The 24,139-nt window shown below is 37.6% G+C and overlaps 2 protein-coding genes across 4 annotated transcripts in view; both read right to left on the reverse strand.

Moving 5' to 3' along the window:
* Positions 1 to 6,916, reverse strand: part of LOC107689923 (protein LSM12 homolog A-like) — an 8,677-nt gene extending 1,761 nt beyond the window's left edge. Inside the window, exons 1-4 of the mRNA XM_016488102.1 lie at positions 6,733 to 6,916; positions 4,975 to 5,108; positions 1,244 to 1,353; positions 971 to 1,097 (exon numbers count right to left, since the gene is read on the reverse strand). Of these exons, the coding sequence (XP_016343588.1) occupies positions 971 to 1,097; positions 1,244 to 1,353; positions 4,975 to 5,108; positions 6,733 to 6,859 (498 nt within the window). The 5' untranslated portion in view covers positions 6,860 to 6,916. The remainder of the gene's footprint in view (positions 1 to 970; positions 1,098 to 1,243; positions 1,354 to 4,974; positions 5,109 to 6,732) is intronic.
* A 5,199-nt stretch (positions 6,917 to 12,115) lies between these two features.
* LOC107689924 (protein TANC2-like) overlaps positions 12,116 to 24,139 on the reverse strand; it is a 58,068-nt gene continuing 46,044 nt past the window's right edge. For all 3 annotated transcript variants that reach the window (XM_016488104.1, XM_016488105.1, XM_016488106.1), the window contains 8 exons: positions 23,721 to 23,854; positions 23,519 to 23,642; positions 22,485 to 22,660; positions 20,755 to 20,887; positions 16,968 to 17,059; positions 16,731 to 16,877; positions 16,428 to 16,528; positions 12,116 to 14,650 (listed from right to left, as the gene is read on the reverse strand). In XM_016488104.1, the coding sequence (XP_016343590.1) occupies positions 12,574 to 14,650; positions 16,428 to 16,528; positions 16,731 to 16,877; positions 16,968 to 17,059; positions 20,755 to 20,887; positions 22,485 to 22,660; positions 23,519 to 23,642; positions 23,721 to 23,854 (2,984 nt within the window). In that variant the 3' untranslated portion in view covers positions 12,116 to 12,573. The remainder of the gene's footprint in view (positions 14,651 to 16,427; positions 16,529 to 16,730; positions 16,878 to 16,967; positions 17,060 to 20,754; positions 20,888 to 22,484; positions 22,661 to 23,518; positions 23,643 to 23,720; positions 23,855 to 24,139) is intronic.

A 24,139-nucleotide genomic window follows, 5' to 3' on the forward strand; every position in this document is an offset into this window, starting at 1 on the left:
AGAATCGATATTGGTTCATAAAAAAAAAAATCTATTAAAATCGAGAAAACAATTTTTTTTTTTTTTTTTTTACCCAGCCCTAATTTTTACAAGCACACTTGTACTAATCAACACTCAAAAGCGGAGTTGTATACAAACATATGGCAGCTTTTATTTCAACTGTTTAATGACTTAATTTAGTTTTTCTGCCCCTATTTGCTGAAATATAAACATTTAAACCATGGCTGTCATAACATGACACATTTATTCAAACATACAATAAATATGACTCTATTAGCAGGTTGAGTAAAATATAATGAATATGTATTAGTGCATATATATATAGTACATCAAAATGCTCTTTTTTTCCCCCTTGCTAACTAGTGAGCTATGGACAATGAATGGCTTTTCTATGGTAAATAACTCATTCACAAGCTGTTTTATTGACATCTTTCTGCAGAATTTGAAAGCGGAGATTATTGAATGGGAAGTGCACAACAAATAATGTTTAGTGAAGTTGTGTTAATGCGTCAACTGAAAACAACTTGGATTAAAAGACTGATCTTGGGAAATGAACAAAAGCAAGAAAGGAATGGTCAACCCAGCTCTTGTAAAAATCACAATTTACAATATGAAGTGCATTTTATTCCATCTTTCCAACACATGGCATGGAAATGCCAATTTCACACAGTTGAGAGTGTATGAAGTCACAAAAAAGCACCTGTAGATCAAAAGGTGGCACTGCATCGTAGCATTATTTTTTGGTTCACAATCATGTCTTTCAAGCATCGACAAATGGAACGACGTTAACGTCAGGAATCCATCTATTATAGTTATCTATCTGATGTATTTCACATAAACGTAAAAATTACTGCTGCCTTTCCTTTTAATATAGTCCATCTTGTAAAATCTACAGATGCCACTGGAAGAGATGCATTAAAGCACTGCTGAAATGAACCATTACTGAAATGAAAGATTGCATGATACTCACAATTTTGCGTACATGACTTAGAGCACTTCCCTCTTTGCCTTTGCAGTTCTCCACCTGGTACGGTGGCGAGATTACGACATCATCCATAACAATGATGTTCTTCTCCTGCCATTTACAGTCTTTGATGCTGGAAAACAAAGAGACCAGACAACAAACTCAAGACAGGCACCATCTAAATGATCACATCACTGTAGTCTCACATGCTTTTAATCTTAAGCCAAACGTCTTCAATGCATTCGTTTTCACAATGTATATAAAGTTGGCAAATCTTACGTTTTGTGTATAGTCTGGAATAATTGCTGGCCCTCAACTGACACCCCAGCACTGATTGCATAAGCTTGGGACAGCTTGTCTTCCTTTTCTGTTCTTGCCCGACTGGCAAGCTGTGGAAAAAAAGACGCATCAAAATAAGCCAAAACTGACAGACCTTCTCCATAATGTATTATTTACTGTCACATGTTCATCTGGTACAAGATATGTGAAGTGTTTTTACAAGCCACTATGATTATGTGTAGGGATGCACCGAATTTTCGGCCGCCGAAAACGATCACTGTTAGTTCATGTTAATTCAGAGTGCATTAACTTAAGCACAACTGTTGATTTTAATAGTAAATAGGGATGTAATGATTAGCCGCGAGCCGGTTGAAAATCGATTCAAATATGTGACGATTCAAATCGGTTGAGATGCTAAACAAATCGCAATTCAATTAGGGGTAGGAGTTTATATGAATGTATGTCTGAGGGGAACTTACTGTCTTTAGAAAAGTTTAGATGGTATTTTTTCTTTTCATCTTGCCTCTGTATAATGCATATTAAAGTTCATAAGTGCAGCGCTGCTTTGATTACAGCGGAAACCAAGGAAACGCATTAAGCGCCACCTGCTGGCATTGTTAGCCTCTAATTTTAAATGGAAAGAGCACAGACAAGCCTTAGTTTGTTTACATGAAGAGATTTATTTTATTAGTGTTACTTATTTATTTGATTTGGGGCTTGTTTTAAAATTTCAGTTTAGTTATTTACGTTTACATTATATTTAAATGTGGTCATTTAGCAGACGCTTTTATCCAAAGCGACTAAGCAATCAAAACCAACAAAAGAGCAATAATATACATTGAAATAATATATTTCAATTTCACAAAGAAACATGCAGCATTTTGTCCAAGCAATAATAAAAGGACACATTTAATTTATAATTTGTCTTCAATATCATTTTGTAAAAACAAAAACATGAATCGAATCGTGAGTGAATCGTTACATCCCTAATAGTAAATGTTGAAATTAACATTAACTAAGATTAATAAATGCTGAAGTATTGTTTATTCGTTCATGTTAACTAAAGTAGTTAACTAATGTTAACTAATGAACCTTATTGTAATGCGTTACTAATATTAATACACTCAAAATTATTCTACAACACTTTTCAGTTTATAAAAAAAAAAAAAAAATTTTAATTTATTTAACAAACTTATTGTTAAAAATGTTGGTTTAAAAGTTTGTGCTTTTTTCCCCTTTATTAAATTTATTTATTTTATTTTATTGTATTTTTATTTTTATATTACATTACAGACCCAATTATGCCAACTTTTATCTGTTATTTAGTTTTTTTTTTTAGAAAATTATATCGCGATACATATTGATATTGAATTATTGTCCAGCCCTACGTTAAACTGACTTGAAACAGTTGCGTTTTGGCTCAACTCAATATTTTCATTTTGAAAGAACATGTTTCAACCAAGTAGGCCAAAAATAACATTTGATGCTTGTTCAATTTCCTTATGTAAGTGAAGTTAATCCAACACAGTTCTTTACAACCACTTTACTTAATTCATTTGAGTTGAGAGTACATAAGTGATTTTATTTGTGTAACTAGGAAGTGGATTTCCCCTTCCCATCATGCTTTGCACAGGGCTGGATAAGGAGAATAAATGTTGAAATAAAATGTTATTTTATGCATTTTTTTAAGATTATAAAATTGGGAGGCTTGTTAATGTTTAATGCTCTTTTATGTTTGTATTTAAAAGAGTTTCTGGTATGTTAGTGTTTTGGGGGGCTTGGCTTGAGGACCTGCTAACATGAGTTAAAGTTGTTTTAATAATAAAATAACTTAACTTTGGTCATGCGATGGATGTAATAAAACCATCTTATGGCTAATGCCTAAAGTAAAGTAAATTGAATGTATCATTTTGTGTGTGTGTGTGTGCGCGTGTGTTTAGAAGGATTTCTGCCTAAAATGTTATTTTCCAGTTAAATGTTGTAGTCTGAGTTAAACAAGCATAAAAACATCTCGTCATAAACGTATCAATTTCATTTAAACTATATTTGATCAAATTGTTGGCCCAACTCAATTACGTTTCATTGCATGAATTTGTTTTTTTATGAGTTGGGGTTACACATATTTATTGATGGAAATCCTGCCCTCAATTAAATTGAGTTCATCCAATTAATTATTTTTTTGAGTGTATAAATTCTGTCCAATTTTATTGTGTTACTTTCAGTAAAAAGTATGTTGTGTTTTTTTAATTTAGTATCATTAAAATTGAGTTAAATTAAAAAGTCTTACAAAATTACTTTGAAAATGCATTGTATTATTTAATAAAATAATAAATAATCATTACGATTTCGGGTTTTGGCCCAAAATTTTCATTTCGGTGCATCTCTAATTATGTGAAAACAACGCCGTATAAGCGTATAAACTGATGCAAAATTTGCAATAACATGTTTTCCATGGTAGATAAAGATGCGTGGCTATTAATGATATTAGTATTGGAAAAAACACTTTGCAGCAAGCAACTGAAACTAAACTTCACTTCCTTGCGTGGCATAAAAATTTAATTGACATAGGGATGCATGATATATCGACCACTATAGCAGTATCGGCCGATAAATGTTCATTTGTACTGTTCTTGTTATCAAGCCGATAAGAAAATTTGGCCGATTAAAGCTGATAAATAATGCATAATATTTCCTTCAGAGACACTTCAGATTCGCACTGTTCACCATGATGGTTTTTAATGGCCTGAAATATGATTGGAATCTCTTCGAAAAGGAAAATATAGTTAAGTGCAACGTGCAGGGCTACATAAAATTATATTGAGAACATTACTATAAAATAATTAATGGATTTTTTTTGCGCCCGTGTTTCGCAGCATTGTTTTTATTATTTAATTATTTATACAACTTTAATTATTTTCATTTTTTTGGATAAAGGAAGTTGGTAATAAGAGTGTAAAATTAATTTTAAAACACTGGTTCAAACAAGGCTGCTGTACTGTATGAGTTATGTTGACGTGTTTGGGATATGGCTTTTAATGGTGAGGCTTTTTTTGTAATCAGGCTCTCAAAAATTATATAAAAATTTGGATTTAGATTTATCGGCCAACATATCGGTTGTCGGCTTTCATATATAAAGAATTATTGGTATCGGCCAACATTTTCATATGAGTGCATCCCTAATTGACATACAGTCACAGGTGTGTATATCTCGTCTGTTTCACAGAATGTGGCTCATTTATCCAGAATTTACGGGAAAAAACAAGACATGTGTGTGTACCATACCAAAAGACATATCGGTTTGGTTTGATATGATAAATGATTTACAAAGTGACATGGAGTTTGGAGCTCACCATGCATTTTACTTTAACAATTACTGTTCTTTATTTTTTTAGAAAATAAATAAATATTCCTGTAAATTCTCATTGCTGGTCAGCACGATCTGTTTCATAATATCGGTCTCTCTTTTTTTTGAAAATGTCACGTTTTTGTACTAATGCCAGACTTATCGTCAAGAATGATCTCATCTTTTGGTTTGTACCCAAATAAAAGAGAGAAAGTCAAGTAAAGGCCCATTCACAACAATAACTATAACTATATTAGCATCCCATTCTGTGTATTTGAAGTCGCTGTTTTAAAACTTTAAAGTCAGATGGATTCTGATTGGCTGACAAATGTGTTTAATTGCGACTGTACCACCCAATTTGATTGTGAAGTGTAAAATGTGATCTCACCTTGCTAATATTCAAGGATGCTAGAGGAGGAGGAGTCTCTGTGCGGTCATTAATAACATCCACGTCTGAAACATAGGCTAAGTTAACCAAGATGACGTCACTGAGGTTGGGCTTCGCGCTGGAGGAAGGACATTCTGGGAGGAGAAGGGTTAAGGAGAAACCAAACCAAGACTCCAGAGAAGATTATGCTAACGTTCTTTCACTTAAACAAAAAAAAAAGATGTGCTGGCAGACCCGTGTGCTACATCAGTGAATCACACGGCTCTTATTTTAAGACCCAGACATATAAAACGAGCAAAGAGTCAATCTAGAAAGTGAAACTGTAATGAAACAGACACGAGTAATTGGTTGAGCAAGTGTACAAAACATAAGATGGGGGAAAAGGTGACAGGCTGAAGACGTCACACTTAAATACGTGTGATTTATAAAGAGTAAAGGTCATCTGCACATGACAAGCAGACTAATTAATTAATCACTACAAACACAGGTCAGCATCAGACTCCATCTTTGCAGATGCTTGAACTCACACACACTCAATCTACCCTTAACTCAAAGCATACGGTGTTATATTTTATATAACGGCATCTTCATGATCAAAACATGCTGAAAAACCCGTCACACACAATCTACCACATGCCTTCGGTCATCTCAACAATATACTTATATAAAAAGTAGAATGCCGTTTAGTGCAATTGTGAAAAAGTCCAATTGGCTGTGAAATCTTTGCTAATGTTTTTTTAATAAAGTAAACCTAAGAGTAAATGAACATTTAATAAAATGAAGGTTTACGATCCATACACACTTTTCAGAAATCATGTTAAAGTGTATCAAATATGATCATCGGCTTTAAGGAATGTTTATTTGCTCTTCTCTCAGTCATCATCAGATTGCATTATAGGTTTAGAAACTACAGCGCTTCGAACATACAAACATTTTAATATCTTACTAAGACATTATTGGAGATACAGTGCGACAAATTGTATTTATCATTTATAAAAATCTCATCGATTTACAGTACAAACATTAGAATTTCATGCAATTTTTAGTCATAACATACATATACACACACATATATATATATATGAAGAGTTTGGTTCCAAAACGCTTTAAATCCATTTTGATTAATTTGAGTAAAAATGTGTTTTCTTCAAGAAAGTGGCAATGAAAACCACTATTTTCTGTTTCAATCTTTCACACAGCATCTTTAGATTATAATAACATTAACAACTCAAATCCAGATTTTCAAAGATTTATAAAAACTGATTATTTTTCCCCCAATATGCAATAAATCCACTGAATCGGGAATATGAGCCTGCTATTACTGATCTGAGGACAGTAGCCAGATCTCTCGTGTATTAGGATCAAAGCAAGCGGCTGCTACTCTCAGCCTGCCGTATCTTTCCTACAAAGTAACACTCGAGGGAATAACTCCAGAATGGTTTATATTCTGTGAGCGCTGCCATTCTCGCACTGGAAACACATTAGCTTAGCGCGCTAAAGACATTAGCTTATGCAGGCTAACGCTGTCGGTCGAAGACACGCTAACCACAAACAACACTTCTCCGACTCGCTTTCGACGACCAACCCACATCAAACCAGCTCAGCTCAGAAACCCCACGCGACACACACAGCGGATCGTGTTCAAACACAGCACAGAGAGTAAACGAAGCGAGAACAGGCAGTGAATGAGGCCGCTAGCGCGCAAACACGCTCGCGGAGCTGCAGTTTAAACGCACATGTCCGAGGAAGAAAGGATACTCAAAGTCAACATCTTGGACGGATAATCGAAAGCCACCACCTCTCCCTGCAAACGCTGGCCTAAACAGGTGAGGCAAGAGACGTGGCTCCCGACGCTGAAGTACTCCCCCGGTCCCGGAGCCGCCATCTTCTCCGCCAGGGAAACCGGAGCGCCAGCTTTACGCAGACGCAGACGCAGACGCACGCGACGCAGACGCACGTCAGCTGACAGGAAAAAAACTCAACCGTCAGACTGAGAAGAATGTGAGATAAATAACAAAACATATAAACAGCATACTAATAATATATAAGTAATGTAATATATTAAACAGTATAAATACAGAATAAACATACAGGCCTATATAACAAAACAACAACAACAACAAAAAGTTCATATTAGGCCAGTTACATCAGTTTGAAAAGCTTTTGGATTTTTTTATCGTTTTCATAAGTTTCTTATTTTGTATTTTCGCGATTAAAAGGGTTTCAAAGCACATCTTAATAATAGTTAAGTTATTTATTCATTAAGTGATTAAAATGTACTTATTCAAAAATAATGGAAGAGATTAATTCAATTAAAAATAATTTAGTTTTTCAGAAAAGTTTGGATACTTTGGAAAGTAAAATATCAAATATTGATTCTAAATCGTAGGATTCTAAATAAATGTTTATCTATTTTCAAATAAATAAATAAACACTGTACACTGCACCCTAAAAAATGCTGGGTTAAATACAACCCAGTGCTGGGTAAAATAGGGACAAACCCAGCTATTGGGTTGTTTTGACGCAGCGGGTGGGTTAAATGTTTAAATGTTTAAATGTTTAACCCAACCTTCTGGTAGTAACCCAACCGCTGGGTCAAAACAACCCAATAGCTGGGTTTGTCCCTATTTTACCCAGCACTGGGTTGTATTTAACCCAGCATTTTTTAGGGTGTGTAGTGGTAATATGTATCTAGTACATGTGTAAAGATGTGTAGTATAGGGTCCCAAATATAATGAAATATCACGATTACATTCAAGGGTTGTTATTTGCAATATGTGTTTTAGTGAATATAGTTTTAGTGATATATATATATATATATACACACACTGACTCCAAGCTTTTGAATGGTAGAGTGTATAATGTAACAAAAGCTTTTTATTCCAGATAAATGCTGATCTTTGGATCTTTCTATTCATCAAAGAATCCTGGAAAAAATGTAATCAACTGTTTTCAACACTGATAATAATCAGAAATGTTTCTCGAGCAGCAAATCAGCATATTAGAATGATTTCTGAAGATCATGTGACACTGAAGACTGGAGTAATGATGCTGAAAATACAGCTGCGCATCACAGAAATACATTACAGTTTAACAGATATTCACATAGACAACAGCTGCTTTAGATTGCAATAATATTTCACAATATTACTGCTTTTGCTGTATTTTGGATAAAATTAATGCAGGCTTGGTTAGCAGAAGAGACTTCTTTAAAACACATTAAAAATCTTACTGTTCGAAATATATATATATATATATATATACATAGTGTCATTAAGTTTTACAATAGAAATCTCTGATAAACAAGTTGAAAAGTAATCTGAATACATTACCTAAAATGTGTAATCCAATAGATTACATTACTAACTACAGTTTTTGTCTTGTAATTTGTGATCAGCTGTAAGTAATCTACTCAGGATTGTGTATAGAGTCTTACAGTGGTGTCCTGAGAGCCGTGACAGCGGGGGCCTGCTGGGGCTGGGACTCAGGGACAGCTGCTCCTCTTCTCTTCTGTTCGCTGTTCTTTCTCCAATACAGCTCCAGGATTTGTGCATCTCCTCACAGCCAAACCCAAGCCGGAGTAAAAGTTCTTGAGACAACAGAGCCATCAGCTTGAAGATCAATCATATGTGCAGATGCTTGCAGCTTTAATGAATGTTGTTGGAGTCAAACGGAAAAGGATTGCTGCATTGCATAAACAGTTAGTTCGTGCCAAAGAAAGTCTTTAGTGAAAATGTTTCTTGTTGTTATCTTGTCTTTGATGATTCTTTTTAAAAAGGTTTATTGTAGAACAAAAGGCTGTATAACTTCAGTTGTTCACTGTATTTATGTTTTGCTTTTTATCTTTCAAGTTATTGAATTGTCTCATCTTGTTTAGAAACCTATATATATATATATATACACAACCAGACAAAAGTTTGGGATGAGAACGATTTTAATGTTTTTACAGGAGTCTCTTCTGCTCATCAAGGCTGCATTTATTTGATCAAAAATACAGGTGCATCTCAATATATTAGAATGTCGTGGAAAAGTTCATTTATTTCAGTAATTCAACTCAAATTGTGAAACTCGTGTATTAAATAAATTCAGTGCATTTCTAACAATATACACTACCGTTCAAAAGTTTGGGGATAGTACATTTTTATTCTTTCTTGTTTTGAAAGAAATTAAAACTTTTATTCAGCAAGGATGTGTTAAATTGACAAGAAGTAATAGCAAAGATTTATATTGTTAGAAAAGATTTATATTTTGAATAAATGCTGTTCTTTTTAACTTTTTATTCATCAAAGAATCCTGAAAAAAGTATCACAGCTTCCAAAAAAAATATTTGTCAGCACAACTGTTGATAATCTAATAATAAATCAGCATATTATATGCTATATTAGAATGATTTCTGAAGATCATGTGACACTTTATACTGGAGTAATGATGCTGGAAATTCAGCTGCGCATCACAGAAATACATTATATTTTAAAGGACATTAAAATAGAAACCACTATTTTATATTGTAATAACATTTTGCAAGATTACTGTTTTTTTCTGTATTTTTGATCAAATAAATGCAGCCTTGATGAGCAGAAGAGACTTAGTCTTAAGTCTTACTGATCCCAAACTTTTGAACAGCAGTGTATATATATGCTTGTAATAAACTTGCTTATAAGCAAAAATCTATATTCTGTCTTAGCGAAGTGGGGAAAAACTAGATTTTTACATTTTCTGTGAACACCACAAATACGTTCATTTTCCAATATTTGCCAATTATGATCCTAAGGTGTCTAAAGCGGTTGCTAACCACCACAAATCAAAAAAGGTCCAAGTCCATAGATATGGCTGGAGGATTTATATCATTTTCCAGGGGAAAATTCTAAGTTTGATTAGTTAGAAATGTAATTTTCTCAACAACCAGCATGATTTGAGGTATCACGTGTCTGTTTAAAGGAATAGTTCACCCAAAAATGAACATTTGCTGAACATTTACTCACCCACAGATCACCCAAGTTTGTTTCTTCATCAGGTTTGTAGAAATGCAGCATTGCATCAGTGTCTCAGCAATGGATGCTCTGAATGGGTGCCGTCAGAATGAGAGTCCAAACAGCTGATAAAAACATCACAATAATCCACAACCTTTTCACTTCTCAAGACATTAAATGATGGACTGGAGTGCTGTGGGTTACTGTGATGTTCTGACGGCACCCATTCGCTTCAGAGGATCCATTGGTGAAAGTGCGAACAAGTCTGATGTAACAAACTCATCTACATCTGGATGAACTGAGGGTGAGATACTTGTTTTGATTGATTAAATGATTTGATTATTAGCACTTCTGTAACATCTGTGTATAAAGTAAACCACAATAAAAGGAATTTTAGGAGCTCGATCAGTTATACATTTCTTAAAGCATATAAAAATGACAACTGACATGATAAAAACACATTCTGGTTTATTGAAGTCATTAAACGTTGTCACAGCGCTCTGAAAGCTCACATTTACAGACGAGAAACGCTGCTTAGCAAGCAAGTGCATGAAAATCAACTCAAATCCAACTGAAAGATAAAAAGAATGGCCAACCCCTTCAGAGGTAAATGTCACATCTCTCCTGTTGAGTTTGGTGGAGATTTATTTTTTCGTCAGGTGTGAACTTTATTTCGGTTTAGTTCCTAGACATACGGCAGATTCACGAATCGTCTGTGTATGTTGATTTCAGAGGGATAAATCATGCGTCAGGTTATGTTCTTGCACATAAAAACCACACATCAGAGTCACCTGTGTTCCCAAGTGTTATTTATTTAGCTTTTCCCCAAAGTTGACCATGAGGCATTTCTCGATTCAAGCTTTCACAATTACAGCAATAGGAAGGTGAGTATGGTTGCCTTTAAGACAAGCTGTCTAGATATCTGTCCATATACTCTATTTGTTGAGAAGATCTGACCAAAGCCACATTTAAGCTCCGCATGTTAATAATATCGCATTCTGAAGCAGAGAACCTCAAAAGGAACTAGCTCAATATTGTATTTTTACACGACAAATGCACGATTTCAAAACGGCTGGTTTGCTTTTTGGTATGTGTGATGCCACTGAACTGTGTTAGACGCGTGAGCTTCATCAAGTCTTTCTCACGCTGCATTTGGTGACGCGTTTGCAGAGGAGAGCAGGATTGTGTATGCATGAACACATCTGGCCACTATATACAGCAAGTACACTGCGCTCTATAAAGGCTGTTATATACACTTTTTAAAAACATAATTTTGCTCTTTTATATTATTGTTCATTCATTTGCTTGAAAAATTAGAATTGCACCAAGGACAATAACTGCTATTTGATTTCTAGTAGTACAACTAATCACAGGTTATTTTCCAGCGTCCACTGAACATCCGTTAGTAACGTTTGATTTCCCATCCCAGATCCAAAAACAAAGCAAAACAAAAAAACACATATAATATTCACAATCCATATAATCCTTACAAATGAATAAAGTGCTCTCTTTCGTCATAATGTCACAGACAGACCAAAGTTGCGAATAAAAGTTCAAACAAACATACTTCACTTCATATACTAATGCTTCTTTGTGACAATGCAAGATTCCATTTCTTAGAACAATAAAGAAACAGAAAAAAAGTTATATTACTACCTTGCAAACACCCCTGAAACTTTGTTGCGTTGTATACTGTAGAGTTCATAAGACGTCTATGGTGTGATACATTCCTCCACTTTAAATACGTCTGGATTGGCACTCCAGTACTTTGTAAATATTTTTTTCATTTTGTAAATAAAGACTTAGCTATATCCACAAAATGTGAGGGTTACTTGAAAATCACATTAAGCTTATTCCCACGAAAGTACTTTGAACTAATATTATTGCCACTCTACATCTGTGAATTTTGACACAAGCAATATTTCTGCTCGGGAGCCAGAACTGTAAGGTAATAACTGTAAAGATAATAATCTCCAGTCAATAAACTCTGAATCATTATTTTGAAAATATCTGATACCATTTCCAAAAGTCCAAATCAATAGATACAAAATTAAAGAGAAAACAAAATATAAGTTATCATATAACTTAATTATAAATATATCTATAACTACAACTTAATTTTTCTGAAACAGATTTGCACTTTTTACAGTACTGAACAATTCAACAATATGATGTCCAGAAAGTTTAGTTTCATTGGGAAGAGAGAGAGAAGGATTAAGTGAGAGAGGGAATGAGTTCAACACAGATTGCCAGTTGCGTTTCCGCTTTAGTGCTGGGAACGATGGCAAGACACACTATTCCTCTGTGTGTCGGCCTCTGTTGTGGAACGTCAATAAATGTGCTTTCTAATAATGTGCAGAGCTTTAAAGAACATTTTTTTTACTCCAATGCTCCAAAAGGGTGCTGCCAGGGTATTTGTAGCGTGTCTGGCACTCAAGTTTTTACCAACAGATTGAGTTGACTTAAAGTAGGCACAGGTAATTGTACACAACTTCTGTAACACTGTTTTTTTAGTTTATTAAAAGTGTTTCTACTATGCCGTTTCCTCTATTCAAAATACTGGCTTTAATAACCTCCACCTACACATTCACTGTCACTCACACCTTATGCCCACCCTTTTGGGCGCCTATTAAACATTTGACTCCACAAACGGTCTCTTTGGTTTGATGGGCGAGGTGGGACATTGTCTGGCATCGCGGGAAAGCTGACGGTACATGTTCTCCTGGTATGCCTGTGCCACGGGCATTGTCCGTGCCACCTTAACATCCTGGTACGTCGGCGCCTGGCTCACTCGCTCCAAGTGGTCTCGATCACGGGCCGCTCCATTGGCAAGCTTGCCCAGGGAGGAGGGCTGGGGCTGGATGTAGTACTCCTCCTCTAGCATGTGTCCATTCTGGGCATTATTGGTCTTATTGTAGTAGGCAATATTGCCTAGAGATGTAGGCGGGCTGTAGGAGGAGGCTGTGGATGCCTGGTGGATCAGATTCCCAGGCGACGTGGGGCTAGTGATAAGTGATTCCAGAGATGACATGGGCCAGGCCCGGGAAGTCTGGTGGAGGTACTGCTGCTGAGTCCTTGCGGTCTTGTCAATGACGCCCATGAACGGAGTGGTCCGGGATCGGGCGGGTTCGCCCGAGTACAGTCCGCTCTGAGAGGGCGACAGGGCAGATGGCTCATCAAAGCTCCGTTCATATGCAGCCTGCAGCGGGATTTCCATTTGAGCCATGGAGGAGGACGGCCTGAAGCCAGGGGCTAGATTACAGCTGGAGCCTGAGGAGATATTACCGCTAGATGGGGAGAAGCGAAGATTTACGCTCTGGGAGTGGATAAGCGGTCTAGGGGTTGGTACATGCTGTTTTAGGTCACTTGTGTTGGCACTGATAGGTCTGCGCACTAGGTGCGGGATCTCCGGAGAGCCCAGCTGGCACGGTGGCAGAGCAGAAGCCGCCACCGCTCTCTCGAGTTCATGCTTGGAGACTGGATAGTATGCCGCTGACTGACTGCGGCTTATCTGGGGTGTTTGGCTGAAGCGCATGCCTCCGGGTCCCCCTGTAGCTGAGCGGTACGCCGAAGCGGGTCGCTGAGGGATCTCATCTTTCCCCAAGTTTGACTCCAGAACCCCAGCAGGCCCACCTCGGCCCCCATGCTGACAGAGAGCGCCCACACTGAGGCTGGATTGCACTTGAGACATTGACCGGCCATCCAGCGAGGGTTGGTACACCAGCCTCGGCTCTCGATCTCTGTCCCTGTCCACATCCATGGAGCTACCTTGGTACCTACTGCTAAGCGGATGCGCCAACTGGCTGTACATGCTGTTACTGGGCTGGTTAGTGCGTACGATTTGTGCCATTGAGGGCTGCAGGCGCAGACCCTGAACCTGGTGGTGCTGGCTGGTCTGAGAGCTCTGGGAAGGTTGCGACTGGAGTTGGAAGGACCGCTGGCTGCCCATCTTCAACAGTGGCGATTTAGGGCGGCTAGGTAGAGGATCCTGCTGGTAGCGGACTGTTGAGCCAGACTGGGAACGATACAGACACACGCTCTCCATCGGAGGGCTACCTCTGAACGGAACCCCACGCCTAAGAGGAGATGGCGGAGGACTCTGGTAGTCCATCCCCTGGTTCCCTCCACTGCCAATGGGTGGAGGGCTGAAGTGGTAGGAGGACTGATGGGCTGGAGAGGTGTGCGGTGGACTCTGACGGTAGTGGGAGTTCTGATGTGTTGGAGAGATACATGGAGAGGTGGACTGGTAACTATGATGAGTAGGAGATGACATGGAGGAGGAGCTTGGGTGGAACTCGAAGGCATGCCCTCCAGATAGGTAGCCAGTGTCATGATGGGGTGGAGAAAGGGGTGGACTGCATATAATGGCAAGGCTCGAAGCGTTCGAGCGAATGTCAGAAGCAAAACCAATGGACACGGCCTCTAGCTCTTGTTCCAGGAAGTCGTCATCCTCAAACAAGTCTTGGACGGGCTCCATGTCATCCAGTCTTGGCTCAGGAGGAGGGGTATGATGAGGGGGCTCCTCATCTTCCTCCACCGGTGAGGGAGATGGTGGTGGGGATGGAGGAGGCTCAAGCTCTGGCTCCTCTGATTGGGTAGCTTGCCTGTACTCCTCGTCCACGCGCTGAAAAAGGCGGTGGATTTCACGATTGTTGGGACACAGCTTTATGGCTTCCCTCAGGTCTTCTAGTGCTTCTGCGAATTGCCTATAAAGCGGCAATGGAAATATTATGTCACCAATAAGTAACTTGATGTGTGAAGCCCTGTTCACACTGCCAGCGACTTTGTCGCTAGGCTCTGTACTGTGAAGACGCTTGTGGGCGTTCCTAGTGCTGTCGTTCTAATGTCATTGGTAGACTGCACGTCTGGACATGTCTTTAGAAAATGCTGTCACAACTTTATATATTGCTGGTAAAACTAAGACATCATTCTAATTTAGGGCTGAATGATTAATCGAAATCGAACCGAAATCGCGATTTGGCTTAATGCAATTATTGAATCGCAAAGGCGGCAATTTTTAATTAAATAAATATATGCACAGCATCAGTAGTACATGCTGCTCAATCTCTGCAAGTACTGTGAGTTTGAGTCACTTTTAACGTGCATCTGAAAAAGCAACATACGCCAAACATCTTCCTAAACTTAATGAGAAGGGATTTATTTTTTTTAACCTGTTATACAACAAAAGAGAACATTTAATAACGAGTGTTTGAAATAACTTCATTATCTGACCTGGTTTGGCTTCTTATCACAGAATGAGGCAGAGAATATATTCTATACTGTAATAAAGGTTATGTCGATTAGCACTGGATTATAAATTTACTTTTTTATTATAGAAATACCTAAGATCAGTTCAAACATTTATATTTCCTTTTTATTCAATCACAGCGATAGCTAGATACCTTTGTCCATATTAGGGATTTCCTGGAACATCATGAGCTCTATTATATCTGTGATGCATACGTGGAGTTTTTGCGCGAGGGCGCCCTCTGGTGTATGTGAATTAAACACATACGTATGTGTTTAGGGCTCAGTAATGAGCGCTCAGTCCTATGATGGGCATAAACAGGAAAAATAATACTTCTCTCTAAAGAAATTTGAAGTAAATATATAATAATCCATGTTTTTCTTCAGTGTATAGAACGGTACATGAGATGTTTTTTCCCCCACTGTGGATGCATAAAAGGCTCATATTTCTTATTAAAGACATGGAAAATTAAGAAATTACTGTCAAAGATTTTGCATGTTAACAAGTAACCCTGCAGTTGTTTGTAAAATAGTTTTCTGTAAAATAAAATTATTATTGCTCTTATCTTATCATTATTTTTTAAATCTAATTATTATATTTATTTTTGCTGTTGTTGTTCATTTGTTTTAAAAATTGCAGTTTAAATCACAAATAGTAATTTTAACCAGAAAAATCTCAATTAGATTTTTTCCCCAAATTGTGCAGCCCTATTCTAATTTGACTAGGAATTAGATTCTGTTGGAGAGTTTTGTTACATAAACTACAGCAGAGCTTGGTGCATTAAATCATTAACCATTTCTAAACTGCTCACTGCATCATATAATTAACAACTCGAACCATCAATGTATGAATCGAACTCACTAAGGCTGCCAACAGTTTCTTTTCCACGCATCATTTTTTAAATCCATGTCTGTTTTTACAGTCAAATCATATAAAACGGGGAAATCGCTCTGGAACCTGCACTCGAGACGGTGACGTGTGAGCGCCACTGACAGATTCTTCACTCCTATTGGTTGTCTCTAACGAAATTCACTGTTCATTTGCATGAAGTTAAACTATTCTTAACTTTTGTCGCTTGACATGCCTATATTCAGTCGCCAAAGGTCAATATGAGGTCGTGTCGCCGGAAGTCGCCAGCTCTCCATTGAAAATGAATGGGATCATATCGCTTTGTCTCTGTGTGTAGCTGGAGGTGTGAACAGGGCTCAAGGAAATAAACAATGGAAGAACCCTACCTGCTGCTACGCTTGGCACGGGCTCTAGCATAGAATGCCTCGTAAGACTTATGCATCAGTTCCAGAGCCTTGGTAGCAAACTCTTCCGCCATACCAAAGTCCTGCAACCAAAAAGGGTTGCATGAAATCTGGGGGTTGACATTTCATTATTTTGCACAGTTGTACTAGAAGTACATCAGCAAGGTTCTCACGACATGCCACATACTGCAGTTTCAATATTACAGCATCACACAAGCTTTATATGCAGAATCTTACTGTGCGCTAGAATGAGAGTATTTTTAGAAACGCTCATGCTGTTCTCACATTCATTTTCCTCCGACAGCGAGACAAGTTCAGAAACAAAGACACTTTGAGCTCCTTAAAGGTCTTCAGGTCCTCACTTAATCCTTCTCGGGGAAATTTCTTCAGAGCATACTGGTAGCGCTGAGCTGCCTCCTTCACTTTACCCTTCTGCATGTGAAAAGATGATTGACTGTGTAAATACACAGAGCCAGGGACTTTGTACTAGACAAATCTGTGCAAACATCGAGTAAATCTGACCTTGTAGAAGCCATCTCCTTCCTCTAAAAGTTTACTCAGTAGGATAATCATGATGTCAGGTTTCGATGTCGCCATGGCCCAGGTAGCAGGACCTATGGGTAACAGGATGTTTGATGGGTCAAAATAAACAACTGGTTTGAGGGGAAAACATGGGGAGAGACGGAGGAGTGCAGAGATCACTCAGGAGCAGTGTTGTGGGTAACGCATTACAAGTAACTCGAGTTACATAATCAGATTACTTTTTTAAAGTAACTAGTAAAGTAACGCATTACTTTTTAATTTAGAAGGAAACATCTGAGTTACTTTGTTTCCATGTATTGAGTGACAGCTCTGGTGTTGCCATGGTGACAGAAATCAGGAGTAAGTGCAGAGCGTTGTGTGTGAACATGATCTTACTGTAGTTCTAGACTAAATATCAACATGTGTTTACTCATCTCACTGCACACAAACACATTCAGTGTTCCTCACAATCAATAAAAACAGTTAAATGCAAACTCAGAATATTATACAAACCTGCAATAATTAAATATGTTAAATAAGACAAATATCATTTATGCATTTAATCCCATTTTATTAACCAGTCATCTTTGCTACTGACCTTCGATGATCCAATTCAACCATACTAATAAGCAAAAATGACACATTTGTGTTTCATTTTTGTTATTGCTGAATAGTGTTGAACTTTCTTCTCCTGCGTCATATTCTTCATGTGATTAGTTTGAGCGGCGCCCTCTACTGTACAGACGTGAATTTACATTTCCTTCAGCCTGAGGCTCTTTCATTCCACTTTTGTTGTGAAAGGGCTTTTACATTTGTAAAAGAATAACTTTTTTATATTAAAAACAAATAAGCAAGCCCTGCCCAGATTTAAAAAGTAACTCAAAAATAAAGCAACACATCACTTTCCATAAAAAGTAACTAAGTAATGTAATTAGTTACTTTTTTTAGGGAGAAACACAACATTGTAACGCATTATTTTTAAAAGTAACTTTCCCCAACACTGCTCAGGACTCATAACACACAGATGAAGGCATGGGATGAGGATGCCTTCAGTTCTCATTCCCTGTAACCTTTCACTTTTAACACTTCAGGACAGTTTAAAGTGGCAGTTAAACCTGCGGCACCCAAACACAGCCCTGCACACAGAACAGAGAGCTGTCGGGATGCCTGAAGGAAAGCGAGATGCACAAGCATTACCTACTTTACGCCGACTCGGCAGCGTCTGACATCCTGAGGTCAGAGGTCAGGGTTTGTGAGAGCGAGGGAATGAGGATTGGGGTTGCGGGAGAGTGAGATGGAGCGAGTGGCACAAGCATAGGTGGTGTGTGTTTAGGCGAGTGAAAGCGAGAGCGGGAGAAAGACGAAGTGAAGTGGAAGAGAGGTGAGGGGGAACACAAAAAAAGCAGCCGTGAGTGGTGGGAAATAAGAGCTTCGGCTGAAGAGTAAGAAAGTAAAAGTAAAGTCAGCTTTATCTGCCTATAAGAATGGGGGATAATTCGGCTTTACAGTCTCTCTTTGCACGTTTTAATGATATTAAGGAATGGATGGCAGCAAATTTTCTTCACCTGAATGAATCTAAGACTGAAGTGATTCGAGTGATTGGCCCTCCGAGTTCTTCTGAACCTATAATCAATCAATTAGGCGCCTTTAAATCTAAGGTAAATAATCATGCAAGGAGTCATTTCTGATGCATATCAATTATGTGGTAAGAGGTGCTTTTTCCAATTAAGGAATATAGCGAAATTAAAACCTTTTCTATGTCTTTTAATGATTTGGAAGTTGTTATGCATGCTTTTATCACGTCCAGACTGGACTATTGTAATGCATTGTACTATGTCGTTTCTCATGCATCAATTTCATGCCTGCATCTGGTTCAAAATGCTGCTGCCAGGCTTTTAACTGCGACTAGGAAATGTGTAAGTGTAACACCAGTATTAGCATCCCTTCATTGGCTTCCAGTCAAATTTAGAATTCAGTACAAGTTACTATTATTTGTTTTTAAGGGCTTAAATGGACTGGCACCAAGTTATATTAGTGAACTTCTCCAGCAGCATACATCATCTAGGCCCTTACGATCTGCACAAAGAGAAAGAGAAACAGGTAGCGAGTGAAACCAAAGGCAAACACCACAAACAAAAAGAGTCACGGATCTAGAGACACGTAACTAAGAGTCAGTGAAGTATGTGGAGCAGCCGAGCACAAGCTGAGCTACATGAAAACACATACATATACATGAGGACTTCCAGTCATTTCTAATGTACATTTCTCTCCCCTAAGCCGCTTTCCTTTTGGGGATCGTCAGTGATTTCTGCTTTTACTATGCTTTTAAAGTTTAAGGCGACCAGCTTCAGGAGATTTTCTCAACTTCTTGTTTTCAGTTTATACAACAAAAATTTGAGAAAACTCAAAACTTTTTTCTCAACTTTTGATTTTTTACAGTGTTTGGACAAAGCCTGAGCCACATTAACGCTGGGGTAAGTTTACATGCACTGATTTTCAGTCGGAATTAATCCAGTCTGATTTCACATATTCGTGAATATTTCACATATTTTGAAAGTCCACTTTTGATGTCAGATTTACTAAACAGGGCAAATGAGCGTTAGAGCACAATTCCATAAAAGCGCCGATGGGAGGGGAAATTCTGGGTGTGATTTACTGACAATGCACACATTAAAGAACACAGATGCAGCAGATCATTTCCATAATGACCAGCGCAATCTACTAAAGAGCAGCGCAAATTACCGACATGCTTTAAGACATGCTTTTTTTTGGGGCGTTAAATAATGATGCAAACACCAGTAATTCGACGAGCGCAAACGTTAGTAAATCGCATTGCGTGATTCATGTTAATACTCTCCTCCCATAAATTTTGCGTCTGAAACGGAAACTCCTACAAATGCATATTCAATAAGTTCACTGCGCATCTTTAATAAATCCTGACAGTACTATTTTAACACCAAAAGACTGTTAGAAAATCTGGCCCTTTCTGTTTAATATCTGCTAATACTTTATTTGAAAAGCTGACATATGTTAGAAGAGTTTTTTAGCAAATATTTATTCTCCTCAATTGACCAGTTCAAGAAGAAAGATGAAAATAAACTTTGCAAGACATATGTAAATATGTGACCCTGCAGCACAAAAGCAGTGTTAAGTCGCTGGGGTATATTTGTAGCAATAGCCAACAATACATTGTATGGGTCAAAATTATACATTTTTCTTTTATGCCAAAAACATTAGGATATTAAGTAAAGATCATGTTCCATGAAGATATTTTGTAAATTTCCTACCGTAAATATATTAAAACTTACTTTTTGATTAGTAACATGCATTGCTAAGAACTTAATTTGGACAACTTTAAAGATGATTTTCTCAATATTTAGATTTTTTTGCACCCTCAGATTCCAGATTTTCAAATAGTTGTATCTCAGCCAAATATTGTCCTATCCTAACAAACCATACATCAATGGAAAGCTTATTTATTCAGCTTTCAGATGATGTATAAATCTCAATTTCACAAAAATTGACCCTTATGACTGGTTTTGTGCTCCAGGGTCACATATGTGCATCACAACACTGCATGTGCTGTATGTTTTAATCCAAATTTGGAAAACCAGTCATATTCAAGTGTTCAAGCATAACTGGCTCCCTACAGGACTACAATACCCCTTTCAACAGATGGAAATTAAATTCAGATCAAGCTCAATAGGATCGAATGAGGGGTTGACGTGGCTTTTCAATCTGATTAGGCCATCAGTCGGATTATTTGGTTACATGTAAATTGTCATACCGATTTTGGCTCCTTTCTTCAGCAGGGCGAGCACCACAGACGTGTTTCTGCAGCCGACGGCGCGCTCCAGAGGACGCATCCCACTGTAGTCCACATGCTCAATCAAAGCCCCATGATCCACCAGGAACTGCACCTGAGACCGAGAAAGAGCAGAGGAAAGAAGGAGCTCAGTAATGCAGGATACATTGCATTAAACACACTGAAGTGTAAGCACAAACTGCTGTGCATTAGCACAGAAAATTATCCAGACTCGTCTCTCGGTTTGAAAAAACAAACACTGTGCATAGTCCTACACTTACTTAAGTTAAGTGAACTTCAAAGTCACGAACAGATGTTCTTCCATTAACATCAATAGAAAGTGGACTGGTCTTTAATAACGTTTTCATAACTTCAGCACAAAACCATTATTTATTTATAGCTCATGAAATGTTTTTTTCCTGAAATGTTTTAGTCGGACCTTCGATGAATGTTTTTTTTTTTTATTATAAAATGGAATGTTTCCTTAATGTTCTCATAACCAAGAAAATCATATTTTTTTAGACATTTAAAAAACTGGATGTTTGGAGAACATAATGTGTTTTTAACTTAATAGAAACGTTAGGTTTTAGAATATATTTAGTTGGCTGGTCAGTGAGCTGCCTGTGTAGACAGCATTTTAAAACTTCAATAACTATATACACATACTATAATATGCATTCTTTTCACAGAAAAAAAAAAAAACAGAATTTAAAAATTTGAAGAATTGTTGTTAATTTTGCAGAAGCTGATGTGATGCCTATATTTGAACAAATTAAACTGTATTTGGAAAAATATCTAAAAGTAAAAACTTGAGAGCAATGCAACTGCTAAATAATGTTTTTCTGTATTTCTATATATACCCCTGGAGCACAAAACCCCATAAGGGTCAATTTTATGAAATTGAGATTTATACATCATCTGAAAGCTGAATAAATAATTGAGAAAATCATCTATGGTTTGTTAGGATAGGACAATATTTGGCTGAGATACAACTATTTGAAAATCTGGAATCTGAGGGTGCAAAAAAATCTAAATATTGAGAAAATCATCTTTAAAGTTGTCCAAATTAAGTTCTTAGCATTACGGTAGGAAATTTACAAAATATCTTCATGGAACATGATCTTTACTTAATATCCTAATGATTTTTGGCATAAAAGAGAAATGTATAATTTTGACCCATACAATGTATTGTTGGCTATTGCTACAAATATACCCCAGCGACTTAACACTGCTTTTGTGCTGCAGGGTCACATATGTGCTTTTGTTTGTACAATCTGCTTGATTTTCAATATAAAAAAAGAATATTTAATAACAAAATAGTCAAAAGTGTACTTTTTTAAGCCTTTAAGTTTGAAGGTTGAATAGGCCTTACATCACGTGATTTCTTTTTTGATTCATACACTATTAACTATATGTATGGACTTTGGATATTTGATAATGCGCTACAGTAAACCCAGTAGCATAACAGGTCAAAACAGCAAAAAATGGACAACAGCAGGTTTGGAGGAGTTTAATTACTGCCAGAACTTCTCAAAGTAAATTTAAGGGAAAACCAAAAGTCCAATTATTTATAGTACAGATGTCCTGAAAATAAGCGGAAGGTGTTTGGAGTTCGGTGGATGTAGTTTGAAAGCTCTTGGAGGAGTATTTAGGAAAATTGGTCTCAAGTATTTTTAACCCAAAATTGTCCAGCTAAGTGAGATAAGGCTCACCACGTCAGAGTCTCCATAGAAGGCGGCCAGATCGAGAGGCGTTCGTCCGTTTTTATCTGCGTGGTCCGTCGCGGCTCCTCTTTCCACCAAACAGCGAACCACAGACAGATGTCCTTTCAAACACCCCCAGCTGAGCGCCGTCAGACCCTCCTTATCCATCAGATCCACAGACGCACCTGCAGTCAAACCAGAGCTATTCACACACCTTCAACACTTATATCACAGGTTATTCACTATAGTTTAGAAAACGCTAATACAATATGACAAGAACTGTGTCAGAACAAACTCATCTTGATAATGTCAGATAACTTTGATTGAAAGGTATGTAATGGATTCAGTTGAATAGCTGTCAGCTGTTAAATTTAAGATAATACCAATTTAGCTCAACTAATTACCAAGCAATGCTTCATTTTGTTCAGTCTGTGGTGTAAAAAGCTCGCATTAGCAATTACAGAAAAAAAACATGATCAGGTCAAAGTGTCTGAATAATTTTTAGTCCCAAATTTTACTGGCAGTCCACTGTATGAAGAGTTTTTGGGTATAATATGTCACAGTTCACTTTATTTTGCTATCCTCGCTTACATAAAAAAATATCAAAAATTATATCTGGTGTCTGAATAAGTTTTGGTTTGACTGTACAAATAAAGACATGAGGTATACTTCATGCAAGCCTCATTAAACTGTGCCATAAAAGTGTTGAGGTGTAACTAGTTACATGTAACGGAATTACATAATTTAATTACAAAATAAATGTAACTGTAATTAGTTACAGTTACTGAGAAAAAAATTTGTAATTAAATTAGTTACTTATGAAAATCTTTCATATCTTTCTGTTGAGTTCCACTGTAAAGTTAACCCTGCCTGCTTTACATGTTTGCAAATGATTAACATTTGAAATCATTTGTTAACAATTTAGAACATTACTTGATCAGAACAGTTACATTACTTGAAATAGTTACATTTTAAATAGGGTAGCTTGTAGTCTCTAACGTGTTACATTCCCAGCACTGATTGTAAAGGTGTGTGTGATGTACCCTGAGCCTCGAGGAACTCCACCGTGTGCAGGTGTCCCTCTGAAGCTGCCATCATGAGCGCAGTACGGCCGTGTTTATCAGCCAGGTTCACGTCTGCTCCGTGCGACACCAACAGAGCCACAGTCTGGAAGAGTGCGTACAGCTGAAGCATGCAGAGACGCTCTCTGGAGACGAAGCTGGAGAACGAGTGTGTATCTGTTACCTGCCAGTGGCCCTGCCGCACAGAGCTGAAGAGCGGCAGCACTCCTCTCCGGTTGGGCTGAGCCACGGAAGAGCCCTGCTCCAGCAGCATCTGACAGACCTCCAGCTTCCCTCGGCCTGCTGCGGCGCACAGCGCTGAGGACACGAGCCGGAGAGAGCGGTCAGTCATCACAGGAACAGTCTGTCTGAGTTACCAGCAGATGTTCTTCCAGTAACACTAATACAACCTTATCTGGGCCTGTATTCACAAAACATATGTGACCCTGGAGCACAAAACCAGTCATAAGGGTCAATTCCAAGCTTTCCATTGATGTATGGTTTGTTAGGATAGGACAATATTTGGCTGAGATACAACTATATGAAAATTTGGAATCTGAGGGTGCAAAAAAATCTAAATATTGAGAAAACGCCAAATATTGT

Source organism: Sinocyclocheilus anshuiensis, unplaced genomic scaffold (genome assembly GCF_001515605.1).
Source record: "Sinocyclocheilus anshuiensis isolate Anshui unplaced genomic scaffold, SAMN03320099.WGS_v1.1 scaffold1517, whole genome shotgun sequence".
NCBI classification, from domain to species: Eukaryota; Metazoa; Chordata; class Actinopteri; order Cypriniformes; family Cyprinidae; genus Sinocyclocheilus; species Sinocyclocheilus anshuiensis.